At 34.4% G+C, this 27,649-nt stretch overlaps 1 protein-coding gene across 12 annotated transcripts; it reads left to right on the top strand.

The window, feature by feature from the left end:
• Positions 1-30: 30 nt before the first annotated feature.
• On the top strand, positions 31-25,824 carry LOC132795479 (dynamin). Of its 12 annotated transcripts, none has more exons than XM_060806202.1 (17): positions 31-109; positions 909-1,510; positions 6,459-6,532; positions 6,610-7,366; positions 7,446-7,562; positions 9,137-9,365; positions 9,427-9,584; positions 9,680-9,786; positions 11,360-11,553; positions 12,586-12,705; positions 14,201-14,212; positions 16,789-16,992; positions 17,068-17,161; positions 18,285-18,418; positions 18,906-19,048; positions 22,076-22,222; positions 24,958-25,824. In XM_060806202.1, exons 2-17 carry the CDS (start codon positions 1,365-1,367, stop codon positions 25,034-25,036), a joined length of 2,715 nt encoding a protein of 904 aa, XP_060662185.1. In that variant the 5' UTR covers positions 31-109; positions 909-1,364; the 3' UTR covers positions 25,037-25,824. The 12 variants fall into 12 exon arrangements, with proteins under 12 accessions (XP_060662185.1, XP_060662184.1, XP_060662192.1 ...); XM_060806201.1 differs by having other exon boundaries at positions 53-165; XM_060806204.1 differs by having other exon boundaries at positions 83-165; positions 912-1,510.
• The last annotated feature ends 1,825 nt before the right edge of the window (positions 25,825-27,649 follow it).

Below are 27,649 nucleotides of genomic sequence, written 5' to 3'. Positions count from 1 at the left end.
CGTTATCGATATGGCAGAGAAATGAATGGTAATTGTCATCGGAATTCGATGAGCGAATAATCTCAGAAGCAAAAACAAAGCCAAAAGGGGCGGACGCAGAAAGCGCTCGGTACGCGTAATATATTTGTAATAAATTGGTCATTGTCCGTTCGACAAAACGTTGCGGTACTTGTATTGATATTTCTTGCAAAATTTGTCAAAAAAAAATAATTATAGTTTAGCGTATAATTCCGCTGAAAACCAATTTTTTCAGTGTGTCATTGTGTGGGTGCATGTGTCTTTAGCAAATTAATGCTTATAGTTTTCGGTTTTTTTTCCTCACACATATATACAGTTTGTTTGTGTGTCTGAAATCAAATGAAATTGTATAAAAATTTTAACATTTATAATTTATCGGTATCGGTTAGCTAAATTTCGCAGTACATTTTTTTTGATAAACAACAAAATAACCCTGCGCGCACATACCAACAAATAAAAACGAAAAGAGAAAAGTAAAGTAAAAGAAAGAACGAAAAAGAAAAAATCATATGCAAGAGCAGCAGCAGCAACATTAAAACCCGCCCCAACGCGTCGTCTCCACCGTCGTCGTCATCAGACAGAAGCAGCATCAGCAGAACAGTAGAGCGCAGTAGCAGCGCAGAAAGCAGCGCAGTCTCGAGCAAGCCAGAAGTCGCTTACGTTAAGCTTACGCGCTCGATGCCGCTCTTGAGTTAACGTCGTGTCGTGTCATCCCCCCACCACCACGTCGGTGTGTGTGTGTGTGTGCTGGATTTTCTTATAAGAAAATTTGTTCATCTTTTTTTTTCTGTTGTCTTTGTTAATTTTTTTTTTTGTTTTTTTATGCACTGTGTGTTTTTTCGCGCAACTTACGCATTTAATTTTCTTTCTTCCAATTAAAACAACAACAGCAGCAGCAGCAACAACAACGAAAACACAAGTGGCAGTGTTTGTTGGTGTCGGCAACGAGTGAGAGAGAGTGCAAGTGAGAGAAGAGGAAGAACAGCGTTCAGTTCGTTCGTCCGTCAGTTCGCGTGTGTGCGTGCGTGCGTACGTGTGTGTGTGTATGTTGTGTGAGAGCAAGCGCAAAACATTCACACATCAATTTTGATAACTGAAAAAGCAAAAAGGCAAAAAAAAAATATACAACACAACAAAACGAAGCAAAAGCAGAGTGCAAAAAAAAAGCCACAACTCAGGCAGAGAGGCTGTGTGGCGTAGGCGTTGCTGTCCGCTGTCCGCTGCTAACGTAAACGTCGTAACCACGAAAAATTCGTGATCGTTATCGATAAACCCCCTCCAAAAAAGAGAAAAAAAACAGAAAAAGAAACGTAAAAGTCAACTAAACGAGCTAAGAACAAGTCATCATGGATAATTTGATACCGATCGTCAATAAGCTGCAAGATGCGTTCACATCGCTGGGCGTGCACATGCAACTGGACTTGCCACAGATTGCCGTCGTCGGTGGCCAATCAGCGGGCAAGAGTTCTGTGCTGGAGAACTTTGTGGGCAAGTAAGTAAATCAATCACCTGAATGAAAAAAACCAAGAACGAAAAAATCTTAAGAATCCTAAGTCATCGCTCAACAATTTCATACACAAGAAAATCCATATTTTTGCCCAAAAAAAGCTTCCCTCTCTTGGAGAGAGTTTTGAGCTCTCCAAGTGTATGTGTGAGTGCGAGTTCTGAGCGCTACAATTATGTGTGTGAGAATGAGAGAGAGAGTTCTGAGCGCTCTCACTTCGGCAAGCGTGTGCGTGTATGTGTTTAAATTTTTGGTGAATAATCAATGAAGCAGCATTCCTGTTTTGTTGTTTTTGCTGCCTGGTCAGTGGGTGTTTTTTTTTTTTGGTTTTTTCTGCCAGCAGGTGGCCATCAATAATTCCCCTATTTTGCCTATGTATAAATACATATGTACATGTCTATATGGTCAGTGAGCTGCGACGTTGGCAGCGACGCCGGCAGCGGCAGCATAACAACCACCTTGCACTCACATGCATAGAAATACACCCACTTGCAGCAGTGGACTCAAATAATGTTGTGTCAACTTTACTACAAACTTCAAAAGTTACTCATACATGCCAGACCCCCCATATACATACATATATATGTATGTGTTGGGAGTTGGAAGTTATGAGTGCGATAAACTCAGTTCCAATAAGAAGACGAAACATTTTTAACGATACTACAGCTATGTGTATGTGTGCTTGCTTTCGTTCTACACACTCTCTCACTCTCGCTCTCTCTCTGTGTGAATGCGCGACGCACGCTCTCGCAATGCGCTTCGTTTCGTTTTTATCTATCGGCTTTTCGCCCGCCCCTTGAAAAATGCTACGACCAAAAACAAATACAATAAACCCACAAAAATACTTACGCCCCAAAAAAAGAAGAAAAAAAAAATAGAGCGATAGGGAAAAAATCAATGCACGTTGACATTTCCTTTCCTGCAGTCGCTGTCGCTGTCACAGTCGCAGTCGGCGTCGCAGTCGCAGCACCTGCTTTTGTTGTTTCCTGCTCGCTTGCTCGGTTTGCCCAATGGCGCTTTTTATTCGTACCTTACCTTGCCGTACTCACCACACCACCCCACTTCGCCCCTCTGTTATACGTTGGCTACACACTTCACTTTGACATTTATGCAATGCTATCGCTATCGCGATTGTTGCCAACGTTGACGTCGACAGCGACTGCGACGTTGACGCTTACGCTAGCCTACATTTCTGTAGTTCCCTTTATGCTGCCCACCAACCCCGTCCCTTCGATTACTGTTGTAATGTTAATGAATGGAAGCAGCGCACACAGAACACATACATACATATCTAGTTGTGAGTGTGTGTGTGTGTTTGTTCTATGCAAAATTGCAAAATTATATAATGTTGCGCTATAATCCTTTGCGACAGTGTCTGCACCTACTATTACTACTACTATTACACTCACACGCATGCACATCGTGTTTTGTAGCTTTTCTATGCTCTGGCCTGCTTCAACACAAGTCCTTGGTGGTGTACACACACACGCACAAAAACATTCAATTGTGTGTATTAGTAAAAACGTGGGTGCTTTTGACACTTTGGTATACACATGCATGTCTATGTGTATATGTATGTATGTGCGTGTGCCTTGTGACATACAGTTTGACATGCAGTTACGCTTACATAAGTTGGCGCTGCAGTTAATAACAATAGCAACAACAACAATAACTACTGCAGTGGCAGTTTTGTAGTCCAGCGCAGTTTGTTAGATTTCGCATGCGCCGGCTACACGCACACACACACACACTTACACACTCATGCGAAGTACATAGCTAATACATATATAAGTAAGTATGTAAGAATACATAGCAAACGCTGTATGTATGTAGAGAGTGTTGTTAATGACCTAGTTTTATTCTTTTTTTTTTATGCCCTCTTATGCTGATGCAGCTATTTTTTATGCTGCGCTGTGCTGTTGTCATCAATGTCAGTTAATGATGATGCTGCCTGCAGCATATGCAGCTCAAACTGTAAGCTGACAAAGAGAGCCAAGAAAAGCAGATAAAGTGCAAGAGAGAGGGAGAGAGAACGAGTATTCAATGTCAGTCAACTGCAAAAGCTTCTTCGTTTTGTTCGAAATGTCAATAGTTCATGGCATTTTCTGATGCTGCCTTGCTCTCGCTCTGTCTTCTCCACACACACACACACACACACACACCTACATACATATGTAAACACCTACACTGCATGTATGTATGTAACGGTTACTTGTCGATTAGCAATTGGGCGATTGTGTAGTTAGAGGGGGGGGGACTGGAATGCATGAACAGTGGACGCACACAACGGCGTTCGCTATATAAAGAATAGTTTGTAATACAGGAAATACACATAAAATTCGCAGGAATTTCTTTTATTTTTAAATTCAATTTGCAATACATAATTTTAACTTAGTAATCACTGTGCAGACTTGCGGTTTAACTTTCCAATATTGAAAGCACTTTGCTGGCATTCCCAATATATTGAACATCACTGTAACAAGTAAACAAATGAAACCTATTAAAATGAACAGTAGTTGTAGCCTTGGATTGCCACATGCCACACACACAAACACACACACACACACACTCGCATTTAATTGAAATAAAACAAAGCGAAAAAAAAGCACATTGGAAGAGATGTTAAAACGCATCAAATCAAAATTGCAAAACATGAAACGACAGCGAAAGCACGAAACAAACGAAATAGGGGAGACAAGAATGCAGAGCACCAGCTGATCTCGTATGTATGCGTGCCCATGTGTGTATGTGTGCGTGTGGTGGGAGCAGCAGCCAAAGAGAGACGATCAGTTAATTTACTGCTGCAACCGGCAAAGTATTGCATTACACTAAGATAGACAGAGAGAGAGAGAGAGAGAGAGAGAGAGCGAGCATTAAAACGAGTGAGTTTATCTTTCAGCAGCGTGCTTTTGACCTCTTTGCTAAATTGTTTGCAGCAGAAAGAAAAAGCAAATAAAATTTGTAATGTGATTATACATTTTATTATTATATTGTTATTATTAATGTTGGATTGCCGAGAATTCTGTATGTTTGAGTCATTTGTGTGATTATATTTATAGCAAAGCTGTTGATATCATCAAACTAATTTTCAACCTGCGCTTAACTTTCATTGCATATGAGGGAATGTATGTGTGTGTGTGTGTGTGTATGTACATATGTTATTACTCATCGCAAGTTATTTTTATGTAATTTACAACTATGCAAGTGCGTGTGCGATTAGAATTTATACTTTGTTTTCCGCAATTTGTATAATTTTTGTTTTATCAAACGTTCTTTTTTTTTGGTTTTTCGTTCGTTCGTTCGTTCTACTTCCTCTTCCTCTTCGGTGCCCCACCCCTCAACATGAACAAGTGGCCTGCGCTTAAAATTTGCTTTCGATGATTCATGTTTTTGTGTCATTATAATTGATATTGTATGCGATATCGATAAGAACCGTTTGTGTTTCTCTTCTTCTTCTTCTTCAACTACTGCTCCCGTTGTTTCGATGTTGTTGTTGTTGTTGTTGATATGAATATTGTATGTGGATTTTGTTGACTTTGGCGGATTTGTTTGCCACAAGAAAACAGGTCAAACGTTGTGTTGTGTTGTGTTGTGTGTAGCAATATTTCTAGTGTAGTGGTTACACCCACACACACATATTTCTTTTTTTTTATAGAGGATCTGAACTCTGTTTGCTGGTTACAACACACAAACAGCGTTTTCCCAGTCAATTAATCGTACATTGTTGCTGTTTGCTGTTTGGCTGATTTTCATCGACTTTTCCCAGCTAATCAAAACACAATTGATCATTTCGAATCGAGTGTTTTGAGTGGCCTGATAAAATGACTCATTCCAAATAGCTATCGTAAATGTGACTTTGGCACGAGCCAAAAGAAAAAAACTAAAAACAATATTGGTAGTATCATAAATTATAAATGCTTGTTACCAAAAATAATAAATATTTTACTTAGAATGAAATGAATTGCAATAAAATCGCTATTTCTGATTTGGATCTCTATCCATTTGCTTACAGTTCATAATAAACAAAATGTTCCTCTATGAAAATTGATGAATTTCAAGTAATTAAATAAATTTGAGACCATTATTATTATTATTTTTTGAGTTGATGCTAATATTTTCTGGAAAACTAAATAATTGTTGAACTTTATTATTCTATTATAAAATTTGTGTTCATCTAAGCTAATAATCGTTGTTTTTTGCTAATAGATTCCGAAAAACTAAATTATTTTTAAAATTTTACATTTCTATTATAAAACTTTGTTTTATATATAATATCTGGTCATTATTATTTTGTTCTATTATATTGTATATTATATGAAAATGCTAATATTTTGCGAAAAAGTAAATAATTTTTGAAATTCTATATTTTGTATTATGAAAATTTTGCTGATCTAAACTAATAATCATTATTTTCCTTAAATATATTCCTTACTATATTCCTTACTAAATAATTTTTTAAATTTTATATTTCTATTATACAATTTTGTTAATTTGTATTATTTGTTTTTAATTTTATATCTCCAAAAATAATGAATATGATCAATAATCTATTACAAATCTATTAAATCATCATTATGATTATAAAGCAAAATATCATTACAAAGTTATTGTTTTTTTTATAGTATAACTTATAATGATTAAGCGCTCCCTTGTTAAATATACACAGCGCGCTCTCTTTCTCGCACGTCAAAACTTGCATATGCTAAGTTGGCTGCAAGTTGTTATCGTTATCGATTCAACATAACAGTGCGATAGTTCGATTAGCACTTGAATTGAATTGAACTTTTCCATTGCAACGAAGAAAAAACACCTGCAAAAAAGTTACTTGAATGCACACACATACACACATATACATTCACACTCACACACTTGCACACTCATTGAACAATTGTAATTTGAGAGCTCATTGTTTTTCCGTATTCAATTCTATTTGCAGAGACTTTTTACCTCGAGGTTCGGGCATTGTAACGCGCAGACCTTTGATTTTGCAATTGATTAACGGCATTACCGGTAAGTTGAGCGATAACAGAAAGCAAAATAATAATTCAGAATAATAATAATATCGAATCGATGTATTTTCTTTGTAGAATATGGCGAATTTCTGCATTGCAAGGGCAAAAAGTTCTCCAGCTTCGATGAGATACGCAAAGAGATTGAGGATGAAACGGATCGTGTGACGGGCAGCAACAAAGGCATCTCAAACATTCCGATTAATTTGCGCGTCTATTCGCCGTACGTGCTCAATTTGACGCTCATCGATTTGCCCGGCTTGACGAAGGTGGCGATCGGTGATCAGCCCGTTGATATTGAGCAGCAGATTAAGCAAATGATATTCCAATTTATACGCAAAGAGACCTGTCTCATTCTGGCCGTAACGCCGGCCAACACCGATCTGGCCAATTCGGATGCCCTCAAGCTGGCCAAAGAGGTCGATCCCCAGGGCGTACGCACGATCGGTGTGATCACCAAGCTGGATCTCATGGACGAGGGCACCGATGCCCGTGACATACTCGAGAATAAGCTGTTGCCGCTGCGGCGTGGCTACATTGGCGTTGTGAATCGATCGCAAAAGGACATCGAGGGCAGAAAGGATATCCATCAGGCGCTGGCCGCTGAGCGTAAATTCTTTCTCAGCCATCCATCGTATCGCCACATGGCCGATCGCCTGGGCACACCATATTTGCAGCGTGTGCTGAACCAACAGCTCACCAATCACATCCGCGACACATTGCCGGGTCTGCGTGACAAGTTGCAAAAGCAAATGCTCACCCTCGAGAAGGAGGTGGAGGAGTTTAAGCATTTTCAGCCCGGCGATGCCAGCATCAAGACAAAGGCCATGTTGCAGTAAGTATTTGCCGCCCTACGATCACATACATGTATGTATATCGGAAATCAATAAATAATTCTCGTTTTGCTTTTGCAGAATGATACAGCAGCTGCAGTCGGACTTTGAGCGAACCATCGAGGGCAGCGGCTCCGCATTGGTCAACACAAATGAGCTCTCTGGCGGCGCCAAGATCAATCGCATATTCCACGAGCGGTATGAACGATCACAAATTAATCGTTAATGTGTAGTGTAGAGGGAAGAGAACATTGCGATCATAAGGAATAGAGCAAAACAAACTAGTTGAAAAGAGATTACAACGAATAGAGTCAACTCACTAACTGGTTGAAAAGAGTTCCTGCAGATCAATTTGTGTTAAGCATTAAGATGGATAGTTAAGATCAATCGCATATGCCACGATCGGTACGCGTTCACAAATTAATTATTAAGGAATGTTTAGTGTAAAGGGAAGAGAGCTTAGAGATTCGAGGAAGGATCTATTCCTTCAACTAACTGATTGAAAGTCGCTGTTTAATTTGTGTTAAGAATTTATAATATAACCTTAAGAACAATGGCATAATCCACGATCTGTATACATTCAAAAATTAATCATTAATGTGTAGTGTAAAGGGAAGAGAGCTTAGAGAGATTATAAGGAATATAGGCAACTATCTTATTTGAAAGTTGCAATTCAATCTGTGTAGGAAATAGAGCCAACTAACTAACTGGTTGAGATTTATTCTAAATGCAGTTCAAGTTGTGTAGTTTTGTGTGTAGAAACTAGCGTTAAGATAGTATGTAGATAGATAGAATATAGTTAGAATAGAGTTAGAATAGATAGATAGAATATAGTTAGAATAGATAGAATATAGCTCTATATGCATTTCAATTTGTGTTAAGTATTTCATGCGCTACAATTTTGAGTGTATCAACTATGATAGAATTCTGTCTCTAAAGATTGTCAAGATTTCGATGTAGATGAGGTCTACAAAGCTTATATCGAAAGCAATTTAATCTACAACTTGTAAGCAACATTTTAAAGTTGAAAACTGAGTTTTTTTCAGCACAAATCTAACAACAATATAGCAGGCAATACTTTTGTTTTGCATTTTCTTATGTAGTAGACATTTGATTTACAAGTTTATGAGCCTAAATTTGATGGTAGAGACTAGTTTTTTACACCCAAAGGTTGCTCTACTTTGTGACTGATAGAATTGTATATAACAGGCAGAAGGAAGCCTTATACGATATAGCCATGTCCGTCTGGCTGTCCTTATTAAACACTGGATCTCAGAGACTATAAAAGAGAGAGAGAGAGAAAGAGAGACAGCTATCATTCTTATTCGACAGCGATAATGTGAAATGTTTAGTACTCTATGGTGTATTTATAATATAGGTACGAAATAAATATACCAAATAGATCTGTCGGTATATTTCAGTATTTATACGGTATATTTTTAGTATATTTAGAGAATATAGTTTAATTCGGGATGGGTATATTTTTGATAATTTTTTGTGGTATAATTTTAGTATATTTGTAGAATATGCTTTATTTGGGGATGTGTATACTTTTGATTATTTTTGTGGTATATTTTTTTGTAGACTACAGTTGGGGATGTTTATGATGATTATTTTTTGAGGTATATATTTGTAGAATATGGTTTTATTAGAGATGCGTAGCGGGTATCTCAAAGTTGAGTAGGTTTCTAAATTGTTTAACGTATTGATTAACAGTCAAAAACTTGTATATATTTACTAATTTGCTTTTCGCTCTTTTTTTTGGTTTGCAGTCTACGCTTTGAGATTGTGAAAATGGCGTGTGATGAGAAGGAGCTGCGCCGTGAGATCTCGTTTGCCATTCGCAACATTCATGGTATTCGTGTCGGTCTCTTCACGCCCGACATGGCCTTCGAGGCGATTGTGAAGAGGCAGATAGCGCTGCTCAAGGAGCCAGTGATCAAGTGTGTCGATCTAGTCGTGCAGGAATTGTCCGTAGTCGTGCGCATGTGCACCGATAAGGTGCGAATATCTTTATTTTAATCTATGTTCGATTACTGATTGCTCTTTTCTTACTCCCCAGATGAATCGCTATCCACGCTTGCGTGAGGAAACTGAACGCATCATTACCACACATGTGCGACAGCGTGAGCAGCGATGCAAGGAGCAAATATTGCTCTTGATTGACTTTGAGCTCGCCTACATGAATACCAATCACGAGGATTTCATTGGCTTTGCCAAGTATGTGAATAATGAGAATTGTAGATGATTGATTTGTTTTTTTGTTTGTTACTTTTGTTATTACTTTACTCTCGTATTTTGTTCGACTCTTGCAGTGCTCAGAATAAATCTGAGAATGCTAACAAGACCGGCACCCGACAGTTGGGCAATCAAGTCATTCGCAAGGGTCACATGGTCATCCAAAATTTGGGCATCATGAAAGGTATGTAGAGTGTAGAGCGTAAAGCGTCACTTTCAGCCGCCTTCCAGCCATGAGTTTGTAACAATCGAACACGAACGCCGCGTTACGCAAGCATCCTGTTGTTGTCTCAGTGACTGTATCTGTGTCTGTGTATGTCAGTCAACTTCTTCACACCTAGCCACACCTTCTACTTGCCACACCTGCCACACACCCACAACTCTCTCTCTGTCTCCTTCTTCAATTGCATCACCAACAATCGACGCACTTCCCGCACCTACAGAGCACTGACAAATCAATCCACCGCCCACTAATCAATTAACTAACTTGCACGCTGTCTCTTGATCACATTTGATCACACTTTATTGCTGTATTATTTTATAGTCCCTTGATAAAAAAAGTTAGCTGAAGTTCGTTTGTAAAATGAAAACTCTTTAAATCAATTTAATCTTCTTCAAAATAATCATCTCCCTACAACTATATTAATATACCAAATATAGACTTTGATAGATTGCTAGTATTTGTGCGGTATACTAATTTGGTATATTTTTAAGTCAACACTGCGTATACTAATATACCATATATATGTATATATACTTTGGTATATTTCTAGTATCTTTGCAGTATACTAATTCAGTATATTTTGAAGCTAATACTGCACATATTAATATACCAAATATATACTTTGGTATATTGTTAGTATTTTTTTAGGGTATATAAATTTGGTACAATTTAAAGCCGCGTATATGAATGTGCCAATTATATACTTTGGTATATTGTTAGTATTTTTGGGGTATATTTTTAAGCTAATACCGCACTGCAGCTTTCTTTTTTTTGTTTTTAGTTCTGTTTAGTGAAATCGATTCGATTATTTAGCTAAATACTCTCTCTGTCTCTCTCTTATCTTGCTCTCTCACTCTTACTCAATAGCACTTTTCCCCTCAGTGAGGCATGTGGCATGCGGCATGTTTCGAACAAAGCTCAAGCCGACGTTGAATTTTCAAGCTCTCTTAGCACTCTTTTCTATCGTTTTCAAAATTAACTTTTTACTTGAGTTTTGTTTATTGTCTTTAATTTGCTTCTATGTGCTTTATCAAGTGCTTTTCTTTCTCTTTTATTCTCCATTGAGTTATATTATTTAGTTTTCTTTTATTTTTTTTTCGTTTCTTCCTTTCGGTTTTGTGTTCTCTTGTTATACTTTTATATTGCCCTTTTCGAACCTCAACACACACTTCTAACAACTTTGGGTGTGGAATATTAAAAGCTTTGCTGAGGTTTTTGCCACGCCTATTTGGTTTGTATGCAATGATTTCTTTGCCAACTTTCTTTTTTTTTTTGTTGTGTAGTTTTTATTTGAATCGTTTAACGACATTGTGTTGTGCTTGCTTTTAAAAGCTTAAAACCGAAAGCTAAAACATAACATTCTCCATTCCAAGAATTCATTTCATTTCCTCCATCTCCTCTAATCCACATTCTGATCATCATGATCATTGCATTTGCCTGGGCTAAAATTGTGTGTGTGTGTGTGTTTGTGTGTTGGGAATTCGATTTTGATTTCGAAAATTGTGTTGACAATGAAATGTTTTCTTGTTCACAGGCGGATCGCGTCCTTATTGGTTTGTGCTCACATCGGAGAGCATCTCCTGGTACAAGGACGAGGATGAGAAGGAGAAGAAATTCATGTTGCCGTTGGATGGTTTGAAATTGCGCGATATTGAGCAGGGCTTTATGTCAATGTCTAGACGTGTTACATTTGCTTTATTCAGTCCCGATGGACGTAATGTTTATAAGGTTAGTAATTTTTGTTAGCATACAAAAAAATGACAAATTCCAAGCAAAAACCAAAAAAAAAAAAAAAACTAATAGAAGACCACAAGAGAATGAAATGAAACAGAAAAATGCGAACAATTCATTTTTTTTGTGCTAGAACAAATAATTCTCAAGCGATATTTATTTGTTGTAGCAACAAAATGATGATGATGTTAACGAAAAAACATTCCAATTATTTTCAACCATTTTGTGTTTCTTTTGTTCCTTTGAAATTTGTTCAAATTGTTGACAATTCAAGTTTTGCGTTCCAAAACAAAGTACAAAAAAAGAAAAATGTAGCAAATATTTAATTTATTTTTTTTTGGCAAATTTCATTCATGAAATTTTGCATTGTGTTTGGATCGCACGCAATGAATTCATTAATTGATTGAGTTTTTTTGTATAAGATAAAAATTACTATGTTTTTATCAACATTTAGATTCAAGTCAAAGGATCAAAAGGAGCTTCTTGCGTTGAGCTCCTTTTGTGCCTCTGATTTGTCGAGCATGAAACAACCACCAAAACTTAAGCCTGAAAATACAATCGATACCAAAGCTAAAGGCATAATCAATGAAACTATATATACGTATATACATCCCTCGCTAAACCGATAACCAATCAATCAATCAATATATATATATAAACTATATATACAGCCACCGAATACAAGAACACTAACTAACCTTTTTGGTCCAATGACACACGCAGCTGCGAAAAAAAAACTAACCACTAGACTAATATGTTAAAAAATGTTAAGATAAAACCAATCCAAAACCGATAAACCGAATACCGATAACCGATAGCCAACCAAATGCCACCACAACCCGTCCAAGTACTCGTAATCGTTATCGTACTCGTAATCGTAATCGTAATCGTAAAACGTTGTCCCATTTACCAAATGCTTGACGAAAATACCTATCCATTTGTTCTCTTTGCGCTTGGACGCTTCTTCTTCTTTCTCCCCCTCGCAAACACACACACACACGCACACACACTTACTTGCCACACATTTAGGATTATAAACAATTGGAGTTGTCGTGCGAGACAGTCGAGGATGTGGAATCCTGGAAGGCATCATTCCTCCGCGCCGGCGTCTATCCCGAGAAGCAGGAGACTCAGGAGAATGGCGACGAGGTGCGTACAAAGCTATTTTATCTATCTATTCTCCATCTATATCTATGTCTAACATATATATCTATAAATGAATATCGTTAGTGAGTGCTAAACTCGCTTAGCTTAGACTAAGTCCTCAATGTTCGTATGTACGTCGTGTATACGCTCTACTCTGATTAGATAACAGCGACAACAAGATCAACAACTAACTAACACACTGCACACAATCATGTTCAGCGAAACAAGCCAAGTTAACCAAATGCTTAATTACGCATGACGTATTAACTCTCCTCCTTCAAAATCAATTCCAAAATTCGCTTAAATGTATCCCAATTCCTTAAAAAACTATTCAATTCCCAGCATCAGCTATCTTAACAGTCAAATTTAACTGTTAAACTCATGTAAAATAACATTACATATTATGCACCTTAATGTTAGAAGACTGTTATGAAATTAATATGTATATCTGTTTTCAGAACAGAGTCGATTATGTTGTGTTTATGTGAATATAACAATCAATGTTAAACACGGTAATCGTTTAACATTTTTTATATAACAGTAGCTGTATCTGTTATACGCCATATTCGCTTAGCGGTGTTAAAATAACAATGGCTAACGGATATGTGAATATAACAGTATCTGTTATACATAGTATTCGTTATAGCAGTGGTTGTAACTCTTATGTGAATATAACAGTAACTGTTATACGAAACATTCGTTGAACAGTGTTAGCTTATCTGTTATACGTCATATTCGTTTAATAGTGCTAATATAATAGTTGCTAACGGATATGTGAATATAACAGTATCTGTTATACATAGTATTCGTTAATATAACAGTGGTTGTAACTCTTATGTGAATATTACAGTAACTGTTATACGAAACAATCGTTGAACAGTGTTAATATGTTCTACGCCATATTCGTTCAACAGTGACTAACGGATATGTGAATATAACAGTATCTGTTATACGGCTGTAATTTTGACAGCTCTGTAAACACTGTAAACTGCGAAATATAAAAGTAATTCATTCCTTCGATGAACCGCATTTCAATGTCACTCAATCTTTCTGTCCCCCTCTTAAAGAAACTTTCAATTTTCATACCCTCTCTTTCTTTTGCTCTCCCCATCCTTTATCTCTGAAGATCAAGATCTTATTACAAGCCATACAAATCATTACTAACCCGCAATTTCATACATCCATTTACATATATATATATATAATACTTGTATATTGTGTATTCAATGGACTCTGAAAAATATTTGCAAATTTACTTGAACTCTTAATTTAAACAAAAAAAAAATAAGAAACGATTTCTCTGATACCGTAATAACTCATCATATATTTCTTTTGTTTGTTTTTTTTTTTCGAAACGTTGCGCTCCAATATAAAAATACCACAAAATATCATCATATATATATATGAAAAATACTACACGTCTCTGCTATATATATATATAAACGTGTGTGTATGATTAATAATGTGCATATTATATTTGCTCTGTGAATATATGCAGGAAGGACAAGAGGTTTGTTTCTTTTCATCATTTTTAGCATATACTTTGCATATTTCCTACGCTCTCTCTCTCTCTATATATTTCTGTCTATATCTGTCCTCAATCTATTTAACTCGTAGATTCTGCAATTGTCTCTTTGGTTTCTTATCGAATAACAAATTATGATTTCAATCAAATACTCTGTACACTCAACAAAATTTGGAAAAAGAAAAAAAAAGAAAATATATCTGTTAATCGAAAAGATAATATTGCAAATGTTATTAACATTTCTATATATAGTAAATGTGTTGGTGTACAGGGTATCTGGTCGTCGTGCTTTCTGTATATTTATTGAATGGGGGATCGAAAACGAAACCGTTAAGTTCCTTACTTTTCCTTTTATCAGTTTTCGTCTTCTATTCACCTAACATTTTTATTTCGTTTGTTTTTCTTTTTTTTTCTGCCGTTGTACAACACTAACCAAATAAAATTTTGTGGGTTGAAGTAATTCATGACTTTATCGATTGGGTTTAACAACACATATTACGAGTAACTTTTATCATTTGCTTCTTTGGTTTATCCTGTTCCCTGTTTCGTTTTCTACTATCATTTATATATTCAACTTAAGCCTAAAGTGTCAAATATATATATATATATATATATATCTATATATATATATTTGTATACTTCTGATTCTTATATCTTGCTACTATACTTAAATATAAACAAAATATAACGATATAAAAATATAATTTTGATTTTACAATATTTTTTATGAATTATTTTCTTCTATTTTCCCGTCCACGTACCAAACGAAATGACCACATAAAAAATACATATACAAATATGCTGAAAATTACAATGCAAATAATGATTGTAATACCCAAAAACAAAAAACTAAACATCAAATTTATTATGTATCAAAAAAAAAAACGTTCACAGCAAAAAGTATGTTAATTTTTCCGTTTTCTTTTTATATGGTTCACAATACTTTTGAATTATTCGATTATTCTCCTATGCATTCGTAATCTTAAACAAAAAATTCCCAATACTTACGTAACATTGGCATTATTTTTTGCTTTTCCGTTGAGTTAAAGTTTGATAAAAGCTTCTAAAACAAGTACAATTAATTAGATTTACGTTTTTATTATCGCCTTTATCCTATTTGAAAACGCTTTGTAAACACACATTTTGTTCTCTTCTATAATTGTCCTTTAGCAGCTGCGTCACAGCTTTGATCAGCTCTAAAGTGTAGCATATCATATTTGAGAAACACTCACACGCATCTTAAAACTATTTGAAGGGTTTTCTAACACTGTTCAGGGTTGCCACCTATTGTATCATATTCGTAGAAACCTAACCTTTGAATTTTGCTCAAATTTTGAAAATACTTTTTCTGTGGGGATATTTGCATAGTCTTTTAAAGTTTCCAAAAAATTTCAAAAAACTTTTTCCTTGGGGAAATTTTTTATAAAGTCTTTTATCTTTTACTAAAATAAAAAAAATTTTTTCCCAAAATTTGAAAATACTTTTTATTTTGGGAAATTTTCATAAACCTTTTTTTTTTAATTTCCTAAAATTTGAAAATCTTTTTTCCTCAGGGAATTTTTTGTAAAGTTTTATAAATTTTGCTTAAATTTGAAAACATTTTTGTCATAAATATAAATTTTGCTAAAATTTTTAAATATTTTATCCTTAGAAATTTGCATATAGTCTTTAAAATTTTATTACAATTTAAAAATACTTTCTTTTGGGAAATTTTGATAAACTTTTAAATTTTTCTAAAATATGAAAATACTTGGGGAATTTTTTCATAAACTCTTTTAAAATTTCCTAAAATTTCAAATTACTTTTCATAAAGTGTTTAACAGCGATCCTCTAATAAAATGAATATAATTAATATAGTATATTCAAAGAGCATTCTCCATAAATTGATGATTTCTGATATTTTTGAAGTTCTGAAACTCCCTCGGGAAATATTTCTCTAAGAAATAAACTAGGTTGGGACACACACACACACTATCGAAATTATCTACCTGTTTATCTAAAATTCTTGGAAACTAATCAGCACTAGAATTTGATTATAAAACTATCCATCAATTTATTTATATTTATTAACCACTAACTCTTAAAAAAAAAACCAAAAACCGTATCTAGCTTGCTTCAAATTATTTTTTTATTCATAATTGTTGTTGTTACTGTTGTTATTTTTGTTTTTGGTTTGATTTTCAATTTCGTAACACTAAAATTTTCCAACCTCGATGATAATACGATAAAAAAAATAGATGAAATGTAATGTGACAAATTGATTAATAATGCTTTACTTTTTGTCTGATGCACCGTTTTTGGCATTTTTCAATTATACAATATTTCCTACACCTCTACACACACACTCTTTTATCATTTTTAATTGATTGTTTGTTTGTATTCTTTTCCAATTACTTTTGCGCCCTCCCCAAAAAAAAAAACAAAAAACTGAACCTGAAATTACATAAAACCAAATAAAAAATTCCCCTCCATCGATGTGTGATTACATTACAAAAATGAAATATTGAAATGAACAAAACGAACAAATCAAAATAAAAAAAAAATAAAAAAAACTATAATAGTCGGCAAATGAGGAAAGCTCATCGGATCCACAACTGGAGCGTCAGGTGGAGACAATTCGCAATCTGGTCGATTCGTACATGAAAATCGTCACAAAGACCACACGAGATATGGTGCCCAAGGCAATTATGATGCTGATCATCAACAATGCCAAGGACTTTATCAACGGCGAGCTATTGGCACATCTCTATGCCTCTGGTGATCAGGTGCGTACTCTTTCAACTACTTTCCACATTTCTATATTTCTTGAAGTAATCGCATTTCTCTTTCTTTTTCGATAGGCACAAATGATGGAAGAGTCCGCGGAGTCGGCCACAAGACGCGAGGAAATGCTGCGCATGTATCGCGCCTGCAAGGATGCTTTGCAAATTATCGGTAAGTGTATATAGGATTACTATACAGGATTTATCGTACAGTTAGTCACGATGCTGAGGTTCTTTATACTCGCTACACATAGGGTAGAAGGGTATTAGCACTTTGTGCCTCCAGAAAAAAGTGTATTTGACAGTCAGAAGCATGCATCTCCGACTCCATCAAGTATACATACTATATATATTCTTAAGCAGCGTCTGGCTGTCCGTCGTACTATACCGATATACCAAATGTGGCCTTCGGTATTATTTGGTATTTTTGGGGTATATTATGTAGGTGCATTTATAGATTAATACCGCACTGTCTTTCTCTTTGGTATATTTTGGGTGTATTTTCGATATACCAAATATAGGCTTCGGGATAATTTAGTATTTATGCAGTATACTTTTAGAATATGGCCTTATTGAAAATGGCTCAATCGACTGTAGATTTTTTAGTTCTTTTATAATAGTATTATGTGATCTTATATATGAAATAAAAACAATATGAACATCAACATATCAGAGACTATAAAAGATAACATCACTTGTAATTTTGCACGCAGATGCAAGTTTGTTTAAAATTTTTGCCACGCCCACAGATTGAAAAAAATTGAATAGCAAGCGTATTTCTGAAGTTAAGAGTCGCTATTTTGGGACATACAATTAAAGTATTTATGATTCCTGAAAAGTTATGAACAAAAGGCTTTTGTATTCCAAGAAAGGTCTACTACTATCTGATATATTTTGTGCTCTTTAGAATATTTTGCATGTAGAACCATATCAATATACCAAATATAGCTTTTAGTTCATTTTAGTAATAAGGCGATATATAAATTTGGTATATTTTAAGAATAATGGTAGCGGGTACCTGTATATCGATATACCAAAGATAACTTGCGGCTCACTTTAATATTTTTGTTGTATAATATGTTGGTATATTTTAAGAATAATGCCGCAACTGTTTTCTCATTTTGAGAATGGATCACTTGAATGTAGCTTTAGTATATTGCGATATACCTTTTCTATAATTTGTTATTTTTGCAGTTAATTTTTTTGGAATACGTAGCTTTTTTACTTGGTTTTTTTTTTAATATATAATATCAATAATAACCAATCATAACTGTTTTTTTGCCTCTCTCAACCAGGTGACGTTTCAATGGCAACCGTATCATCGCCATTGCCGCCGCCCGTGAAGAACGATTGGCTACCAAGTGGCTTGGATCCACATCTATCGCCGCCCAGCCCCGGTGGCCCACGCAAGGCAGCACCCACCGCACAGGTAAAAAGAGTCTGAGATTCATACTATACTATACTCTACTATAGTATACTACATACATATGTATATACTACTACTAAAATACAATAATATAGTATATTACTAATATACTATAATACTCTATACTGTAATATACTATGCTATAATATACTGTAATACTCTATACTGTAATATACTATACTATAATATACTACATATGCTATAATATAATATATACAATAATATACTGTACTATACTATACTATAACATCATATACTATACTCTAATATACTGTAGTATATTACACTATAATATAATATACTATACTAAAGTATACAACATACATATGTATATACTTCTAGTAGAATACAATAATATAGTATATTATTAATATACTATAATATAATATAATACTCTAATTTTCTATACTATACTAATATACTATACTCTATTAGACCACACTATACTAGAATATACTATAATTGAGCACCTTTCGTATTTGGTTTGCAGGGCTCGTTGGGTGGTCGCAATCCACCATTGCCACCGGCAACTGGACGCCCAGCGCCCGCAATTCCCAGCCGCCCAGGCGGTGGTGCTCCTCCGCTGCCAGGCGGTCGGCCAGGCGGTGCTCTGCCACCACCATTGCTACCATCGTAAGTAGTCGCAAAATATACCTATATATACGACATATATACATACTCTATATATATATATATATATTTGATTTGAATTTAGCTTTGTGTTTAGTTGTACACTTTATTTTATTCGTAATCGTAATTATCTTTTGTTGGCTGTAAGTGCGCCGCTCTGTACAGTTTTTTTGTATATAGATCTCGCTTGTCTCCTTTTTGTATTATTATTATTCTCTTCTATTTGAATACTTTAGTTCATTTTGTTGTTTTATTTTGCTTTGAACTATACTGAATTTCTAGAGAAAATTAAGGTTTTGGTGGCAGCAATAATCGGAAATTTAAATTTCAGGAATTCAGAACAGTTCAAACAAATAGTGCTTTATTTCATTTACGTATAGTTTTCATGATTTGATTTGAGTTGAGTTGAATCGACGATTGGGACCTCTTTTTATGCGGCGAAAGAACGCTCACATTTTGAAACACTGAAAAACATATCTACGTAATAATACTTTATGTGCATACTATTAATACTACTTGTCTCAATCGCTTTAATCTATTTTTGTGTTACCCATTATATTTTGTGTATAATAATCTTTTATTTGTTGTGAATAGCTTTATTTTCTTGGCTTGCCCTCATTAAAAATATCTATTTAAGAAATAACAATCATTTTTTGGTAACTAATTTCATTAGATATCAGAGGGCAAGCTATAAAAAAGATTTTTTTCTTTTTTTGGTTTTTGATTTGTGAATCCTTTTTTATGCTCTCATAGAATTTATTCTCGAAAAGAATCGAAAATCAAAAACCAGAAAAACTTAACAAAATAAAACCTTTTGTTTCTTCTCTTTTTTCTCTCTATTTCGCTCACAAACCAAAATAAAAAATAAAAATATATATTGCGATAATTCAACAACAACGCCAAACATGCGAATATTCGAATAATAATGATGAATTAATTCATTTTCAATAATATCTAACGCACACACACACGACTCACAACTCAACCTAACCTCAATGTGAAATGCTAACTGTAAATTTGCCCACACACACACACACACTCAAACACACAACAGACGTCGTTAAGTTGTCAGCCACAGCCACAGCCGAGGCATTTACTCTCTTTAAAACTAAACTAACCACAAACAAAAAATCGCTTTCGCTTTAACCAAAACAAAGAAAAGAAAACCAACAAATCGATGATGATGATGAACCGAATGTTATCTCCAAAAACTCTTTTTAAGTATATATATTTTGAAAACACAAAACTTCAGGCTAAAGCTCGCGCTCGCGCTCTCTCTCTTCCACCCCCCCCAAATCTCCTCTCTCACAGTGTCCTACAGAAAAGCTCGCTCAGTGAACTAAAACTTAACAACGAGATCGCGCCGTTTATAGACTAGTATTATTCCGAAAATAAATTTAATGAAGCGTTCAATGATTTAAAAAAAATATCGTAAATATTCTCCGTATATATATCATATTTATACACACGTAAAATATCTGATTATTAACGATATACAATATTTATATAGAATTATACAGTTTATAAATATTATGGAAAACAAAAAAAACCAATTAAAACACAAATAGCCGGTGATGACGAAATAAAGCTTATGATCCCAAATAATGAAGCAGAAGAAGAAGAAGAAGCACAGTACAGTCAGTCAGAGTTTATCACGATCTATATACAATATATATTTATATTGGAGATGAGAACTGTAACTCGCTCGCTCTACTACTCCTTAGACTTTTCATAGTTTGTTAGTTTTTATCATGAGAGACATGCATATACATACATATAGTACTATATATATAAATTAGATATGAGGCCTGATCTGAGCTGAGTTTTGCTAAATGGAGAACGGACAAAGACCGAAGGAAAAATAGAGTGTGTGAGCAGAGTGTCCTGTAAATGCTAAAAATACCATTCTCAAAATTGAAAAAGAAATGAAAAAAGGAAAACATGCAACATAACATATAATATATACCATATACGATATGAGAACTATGCTTAAGTTAACTAAAGTACCTTTTTTTGTGTTGTTGTTGTTGTCGTTAAATAAAAAACAAAAGTGAAAACTAAATACTAATAAAGTAAAAACAAAAGTGAAAACATTTATATATATGTATGTATATGTACAATATGTATATGTAAAATGATGAAGCAGCAAAAAACATTCCACTACATAAAATATACATGATAACAAATTATTTAAAAAGTTACAAATTAATTGTTCAGTATGTGTACGCAACAAGATGAAAAATAAATACAATATAGTTAAAAAAAAAAAAAAAAAAAAAGAAGAAAATTATACATGCATAACAATTTATATATATACACAAGTAAAAGAGAGAGATATATATAGATATATAGATATACACTAACAACACACCTATATATACAGACTGACATACACATATTCTCACATTCACATTTATTATTGGTCCTCCAGCTGAGAGCTTCGCGTTCACTCTTTTTTCCAGTGTTGTAAAGCGCGTCGGCCATCTTTTTTTTTTGTTGTTTTTCTTGATGCTCTCTGCCCCCCTTGAGTAGGTGAATGCAAGTGTGTGTGCGCGTGAGTGTGTGTGTGTTGTAGCAAAACAAATTAATCGATCAGAGTTTTGCTTTGTTGATGTTATCTACATACATATAACAGCTATGTTGACTTTTATATTTTTGATCTTATTTATTTTTGCGTTGTTGTTTGCTTTTGCTTTTCGTTTTGAAATTAATTGATTCTCTCATAATTTGTGACTAAATCGATAAACATACACACACACTGACACTCACACATACACTCTCACACACACACACCACAGAGCCAGCAGAAGTGAAACAGACAAATCGATAAAAAGGGGTTTCAAGCGTTCCGATAACTGTTTGATTGCATAGCGGCAGCGCCATTTTTTTCTTCTCTATATTGTTGTTGTTAACAATTAGTATAGCCTAATTCTTTGCGCAAAGCAAAAAATAAACAAGCAAACAAAAAAAAAAGCAAATTGAACAGAACCAACAACAACAGTACAAACTACTTTTTGCAACCCTTTCAAGTCGCGTCACTGGAGCCGTCGGCGGAGCGATAACCCAACAATCGGGCGCCAATCGATACATCCCGGAGAGCATGCGTGGACAAGTGAACCAGGCTGTTGGCCAGGCGGCAATGAGCGAACTCTCCAACGTCTTTGCCACCCGATTCAAGTAAACAACCCAAAACAATATCACAAGCGAAGAGAGTGTGTGCAAAGCAAAAACAGAGAGAGAGAGAGAGCGCAACTACGCAACCGAAAACAAATACAATTATATACGCACGTCACGCACACTCAAAAGCAAAGATCGAAGCGAGAGAGAGAGAGAGCGGCGAGGCTGCAACTGCATTCGGCTCCATCTCACACTCTCTTCTTATCTAAACACTGTGTTTTTGTTATTGTGTTTTTTTTTATTTATTAACTACATTTACATAAATGTGTTGTCGTCTTTTTTGTGTTCTTGTTTTACCTTTTTTATTTTGTGTTCTTTATTATTATTGTATATTTTGTGATGTGACCATGTCCTTGTGTGTGTGAAACTAAATTCATGTATTACGAAAAAAAGAATCACATTCCGTTTTTTTGTTGTTGCGTTTTATCGATTGAAATCGGCTAACTAAAATAGCTTGTATATTTATTTTGTATTTCGTTTTGTTGTTTATGTTACTCAACATTCCATTTGTATACAACACACTCACTCACACACACACACACATACATACATACATACACTCGTCAATGAATCTCTTAAAAGTAATCTCTAAATCCTAACCTCAAAGTTGTTAATTACATTTTACGATTAAACAAAAAACAAAAAAAAAAGCAATGCGAAATTGAACAAGCTGAAAATACATAGAAACATAACCCATACATGACTAACATATATACATACATCAATACATAGTCTCTTATTTAGAAAATTTTGCATAAATGCAGAAAAAAAACATTGTAATTGTTGCTAAAAAACGACAAAAAAAAAAATGAAAAAAGAAACCAAAAAAAAGAAAAAAGAATAATGTGTTTTTGTGTAGTTTTTAAAAACCACCTTATAAAATGTATGCATATGTGTTTATCTACATGAATATATGTGTGTATATGCATATGTATATGTATTTGTTAATGCTGCAGCAACTATTAAAGTACATTTAATGATATCCCCCCCCACCCAAAAAAAGAACAATTGAATGAAATACACATACATGCACACATACAAAGTGCAGCAAATATTTGATGAAAGCGCATATGGTAATTATACATAATACATACATGCATACATACATACATATAAGAGTCAGAATACAGTTAAGAGAAGTAAGTGAGAGAGGGTGAAAGAAGAAGGGAGTGTGTGTTTTGGTGATTGGTAAAAGGCTAATGAAATATTACAGTTAATATGTATGTGTATGTAAATGTATTTCGAAATAAGCACAAAACGATAAACGATAATACTGAAGATCGATATTTTTGTTTCCCCCTCTCGATACTGTAAATGTGCCCACGAATGGAATGGAATGGAATGGAGAAAAGTGAAAACAAGTGAAAAAGAACAGCATTTTGCATCTTAAACTAAAGCAATATATTTATTCAGCTTGAGATCTATGCATATTATATAGATATTTATATATACATATATATATATACAACATATATATCGAATTTGTGTGTGTTGAACTGTGTAAAATCTTTTCGAAACAATTTTCCATTATTTGTTGTTATTGTAGTCTGTACAAAAAGAGACAGCATTATATAGAAGAAGAAGATGATATACATGACGATAGCTTTTAAAAGATTTCTGATCTGCTGATGTAGTATAACTCACACACACACACACACAAACACACAGATGCATATGTATGTATGTATAGTGTATATTTAGTATATGCATGTTATGGCTATGTACAATTATTGTTTATGGCGTGATTATCGATAAACACACAACACGATAATTAAATCGATAAATCGATGCTAACTACTGCAAATTAACCGTTTTTTCCAACATCTCGCGTTAAAAAAATTAAGTATATACCTAACAATATATACGATATATAGAAATGTCACAAGTATTTAGCTCCTCTATGTGTTTGTTTTAGTATAGCACACACACACACTGATACCCATACACACACACACACAGCTAACACAATACACATACATACATGACGCCTTGAGCATATATATAGATACATACATACATGCATACGTACATACATATATATATATACATATATTTATATATAAATAAATATGTACTTATATGAGAATGAGAGATGACAAACAGAAAGAAAAAAAACACCCCCCCCCCCCACTCCTCGTTGAGAAGAACATCCCAACCAAGTGTAGCGCTTACTAATTGCTGTTTATTGAATTGAAAATGAAATACGTTAAAATGAAAAAGTGTATGCTGAGGGGTAACTACAATGTTATAAATAAAAAAAAAATTAAAAACACAAAAAAATAAAAACAAAAAAAAAAGTATATATTAAAAAAGAAAAAGACTTGTTGCATTCATTGTTTTTAGTACTTGCCTGCGTTTACAGTGAATGGCACTGTTAACTGTTAACTGTTAACATAGACAGAGAGAAAGAGTGAGACAGAGATGTAAGAGCTTGTCCTTAACAGAGTTGCTTTGCGTGTTGTTGTTGTTGTTTTTTTCGTTGGTGTTGGTTTTCCGCTCACTCACTTGTTGCAAATTTTGTCGACAACTAATATTTCGTTTTGCTGTGTCTCCTGCTGTGTCGGTGAGTTGCCTTTAATCAACTATCAATTAACTACGACTTTAACTTATTTAACATTTTAATCTCTTCTTCACATGCAAATCTCTGCTTTTAAGCGTATGTAGTTTTTAAGTTTTCCATTTAATTGAAAAATAAAAATTTATTAATTGCGAATTTTTGCATATCTTCCCCGCAGTCGACCTGGAATGAATGCGCCACCAAAGCTGCCTGATCGTCCCTCATATTACGGAAATACGACCAATGGACGCTATTGATGATGATGATGATGATTCAGCTTTATATCCGATAATGTATCTAGCGAGGTCCATCTGAACAAAAGAGAGAGAGAGAGAGCATGGAGCAGCACTGAGCGTTAGATCTGGATATCCTAGATTGAATATCCTAGTAAAACGGTAAAACTCAATTTGTATTATTATGTATGTATTTGTTAATAGAGGGCAGCTGTGTCTGTCTGTCAGCGTGAACGAAAGAGAGCGAACGATCGCAGGGAGTGTAGAGTGTGTGTTAGAGCGAGAGAGAGCGAGTGTGTGTCTGTCTCTTTTTGTATGTTTCTTTTTTTGTGTTTCGCCTCCCAAAGTAAACTTTTAAAAGTGTGTAGAACACTTGCCGACTGGTCCTTAGAAATGCTAGACATATCATAGCCGTAATAGAGTAGTAAACACACACACACACACACACATGCACAAATACGAAACCCACCCCCAAACCCCCACACACACACACACACTTACCGCTTAGGCATATACATACATACATTTGTAATTAAAGCTAAAGCATCGAGAGAGAGCCAAGTTATACCGACTAAGTGCAAGCAGCCGCAAAACTGTTATACAGTCATACAGTTATACACACACACACAGGGCTGCGCTGAAAAATATACTATATACTATAAATATTGTTAAAGTTCAACATCCAAAAAGAAATAGCGTCTCGATGCATTGTAAATATTTCAAAAGAACACAAAGAAAAACAAAACAAAACAAAAACAAAAAACACTTGTTGTTATAAATAATATATAATACGAAACGCTTTAAATTCACAATGTTTCCAAAATATATACTTATATTTAAATACAAATATATATATATATATATATAGATATAAAATATAAATATACAAATATATAATTATTTATATATTTGTTGCTGCGCCTTCTAGACATGTATGTATATTTTTTACACTTAATTATCCCCAAATATCTTTTTCGGCACGCCACCAACCACTAAATTTATTGCAAGTAATTTTTTTTATATAATTTATATACTATATATACAATATAAACAAACAGAAAATGCAAACCAATTATACATTTTAATTTTATATATGTATTTATGTTTAAGCAAGAGAAATAAACAATCAACAAACGAAAATTAATGCATTCTTATTACTGTTATACAAAGGCAAAGGATATTCGGATCCTCTGATGTTCTTTTATAATGTTTATCTTTAGGAATCTAGCGAACACACAAGGATATCCTGAGTTGTATCAATTTTACGTTATTTCTTCAAAAAGGACATTCTTGTAATTGCTACAACTCCGATATTTTTGAAAGGATCTTAAAAGGACATGCTTTTTCAACCTCCTAACAAGCCAAACCAGCGAACTGCTTTCAAGGATTTTTGATAATTTTGTGTATTTTTGCACAAATCCTTGCGAAGCTCTTACCTTTTTGAAACTAGTTCTACCAATTCACTTTAAAGGATTTTGAGGACATTCCAATAAAATTCATCTAATTTTTTGTTAAGGAGTAAGTATAGAAAAATTACCAAAAACTTCGAGAGTCCACTGTATCTCAGTCATATCAAGGACAATCAGGATGTCCTTTGGCACAATGATGACTCTTATCAAAACAAACTGATTGGTGCACTCAAAAGGACGAAAGTCCTTACAAGACTCGAGATACAATTTTTATATTATTATTTTTTGTTTACAAAAAATTGCGTATATCTCGGCCATATTCTGTCAGATCCTTGCAGGTCCTGTCTCCATCGAAGTCCTTTTACGAACACTATCATCGTGGCAAAGGACATTCCAAATGTCCTTGTGGTTATCGAGCTATCCTGGATTTTGCAATTTCGGCCATTTTCGCTTGGCCCTCGGACTAAGAAATGAGAAGTGTTGGATCCTTAGATAACCTCATATTTTTTTTGATGCCAATCGAAAGAGTTGGTCCTTACGATACTAGCAATCTATGTCCTTGGAAGATGCGGCAGGATATGATCGAGAAATAAGGATTTTTAATATTTATGTGCAGAAAACATCATAAATCTCGTCCATATCCTTTGTGATCCTTGAGAGTCCTGTGCCAATCGAAGCGTATTCGTAAGGACTATTATCCTGCCAAATTTGATCCTGATCGTCCTTGCGGTTCTCGAATTATCCTGAAATTACTAATTTACGCATTTCTCATTTCGCTTACGGAACGAAAAAATTAAAAATTTTGCATGCCAATCGATAGAGTTGGTCCTTACGAATCTTACACTGCAAGGCCGATGAATATGCGACAGGACATAGCCGAGATATAGGCATTTTTCATTTTTATATGCCATATTACATGCACCCCTAAAGTATGCAGTGGAATATTTGCCCAACAATTGGGTGGCCACGAATCCGCGATGGCATCGATGTTGCCTTGTAAAAATATCAACTTACCCAAATGAAATACCAGGCGAACATAAATCAGCAGCAAGTAGAAATCAAAAAATTTTGAATGTGCAGTAAAAGTGTGCTGCAAAATATTATTTGCGGCATCCCTAAAAGTATGCCACAGTAAATTTGTTGGCAATTTTAAATTTCCTCTGCCGCTTCACTGCCATTAAAGTACGTCCTAAAAGTATGCTTTTAAAAAAGCAGTAGCAGAAAGTCC

Source organism: Drosophila nasuta, chromosome X (genome assembly GCF_023558535.2).
Source record: "Drosophila nasuta strain 15112-1781.00 chromosome X, ASM2355853v1, whole genome shotgun sequence".
Taxonomy (NCBI): Eukaryota; Metazoa; Arthropoda; class Insecta; order Diptera; family Drosophilidae; genus Drosophila; species Drosophila nasuta.
The sequence above is the reverse complement of the archived record's forward strand: the minus strand, read 5'-3'. Positions and strand labels throughout refer to the sequence as shown.

What these genes read in the sequence shown, in the direction of transcription:
- LOC132795479 (XM_060806202.1), top strand. Translation starts at nt 1,365, where the DNA reads ATGGATAATTTGATACCGATCGTCAATAAGCTGCAAGATGCGTTCACA. An exon ending in CTGGAGAACTTTGTGGGCAA is followed by an intron (nt 1,511 to 6,458) that starts GTAAGTAAATCA and finishes TTCTATTTGCAG; the next exon opens with AGACTTTTTACCTCGAGGTT. An exon ending in ATTGATTAACGGCATTACCG is followed by an intron (nt 6,533 to 6,609) that starts GTAAGTTGAGCG and finishes TTTTCTTTGTAG; the next exon opens with AATATGGCGAATTTCTGCAT.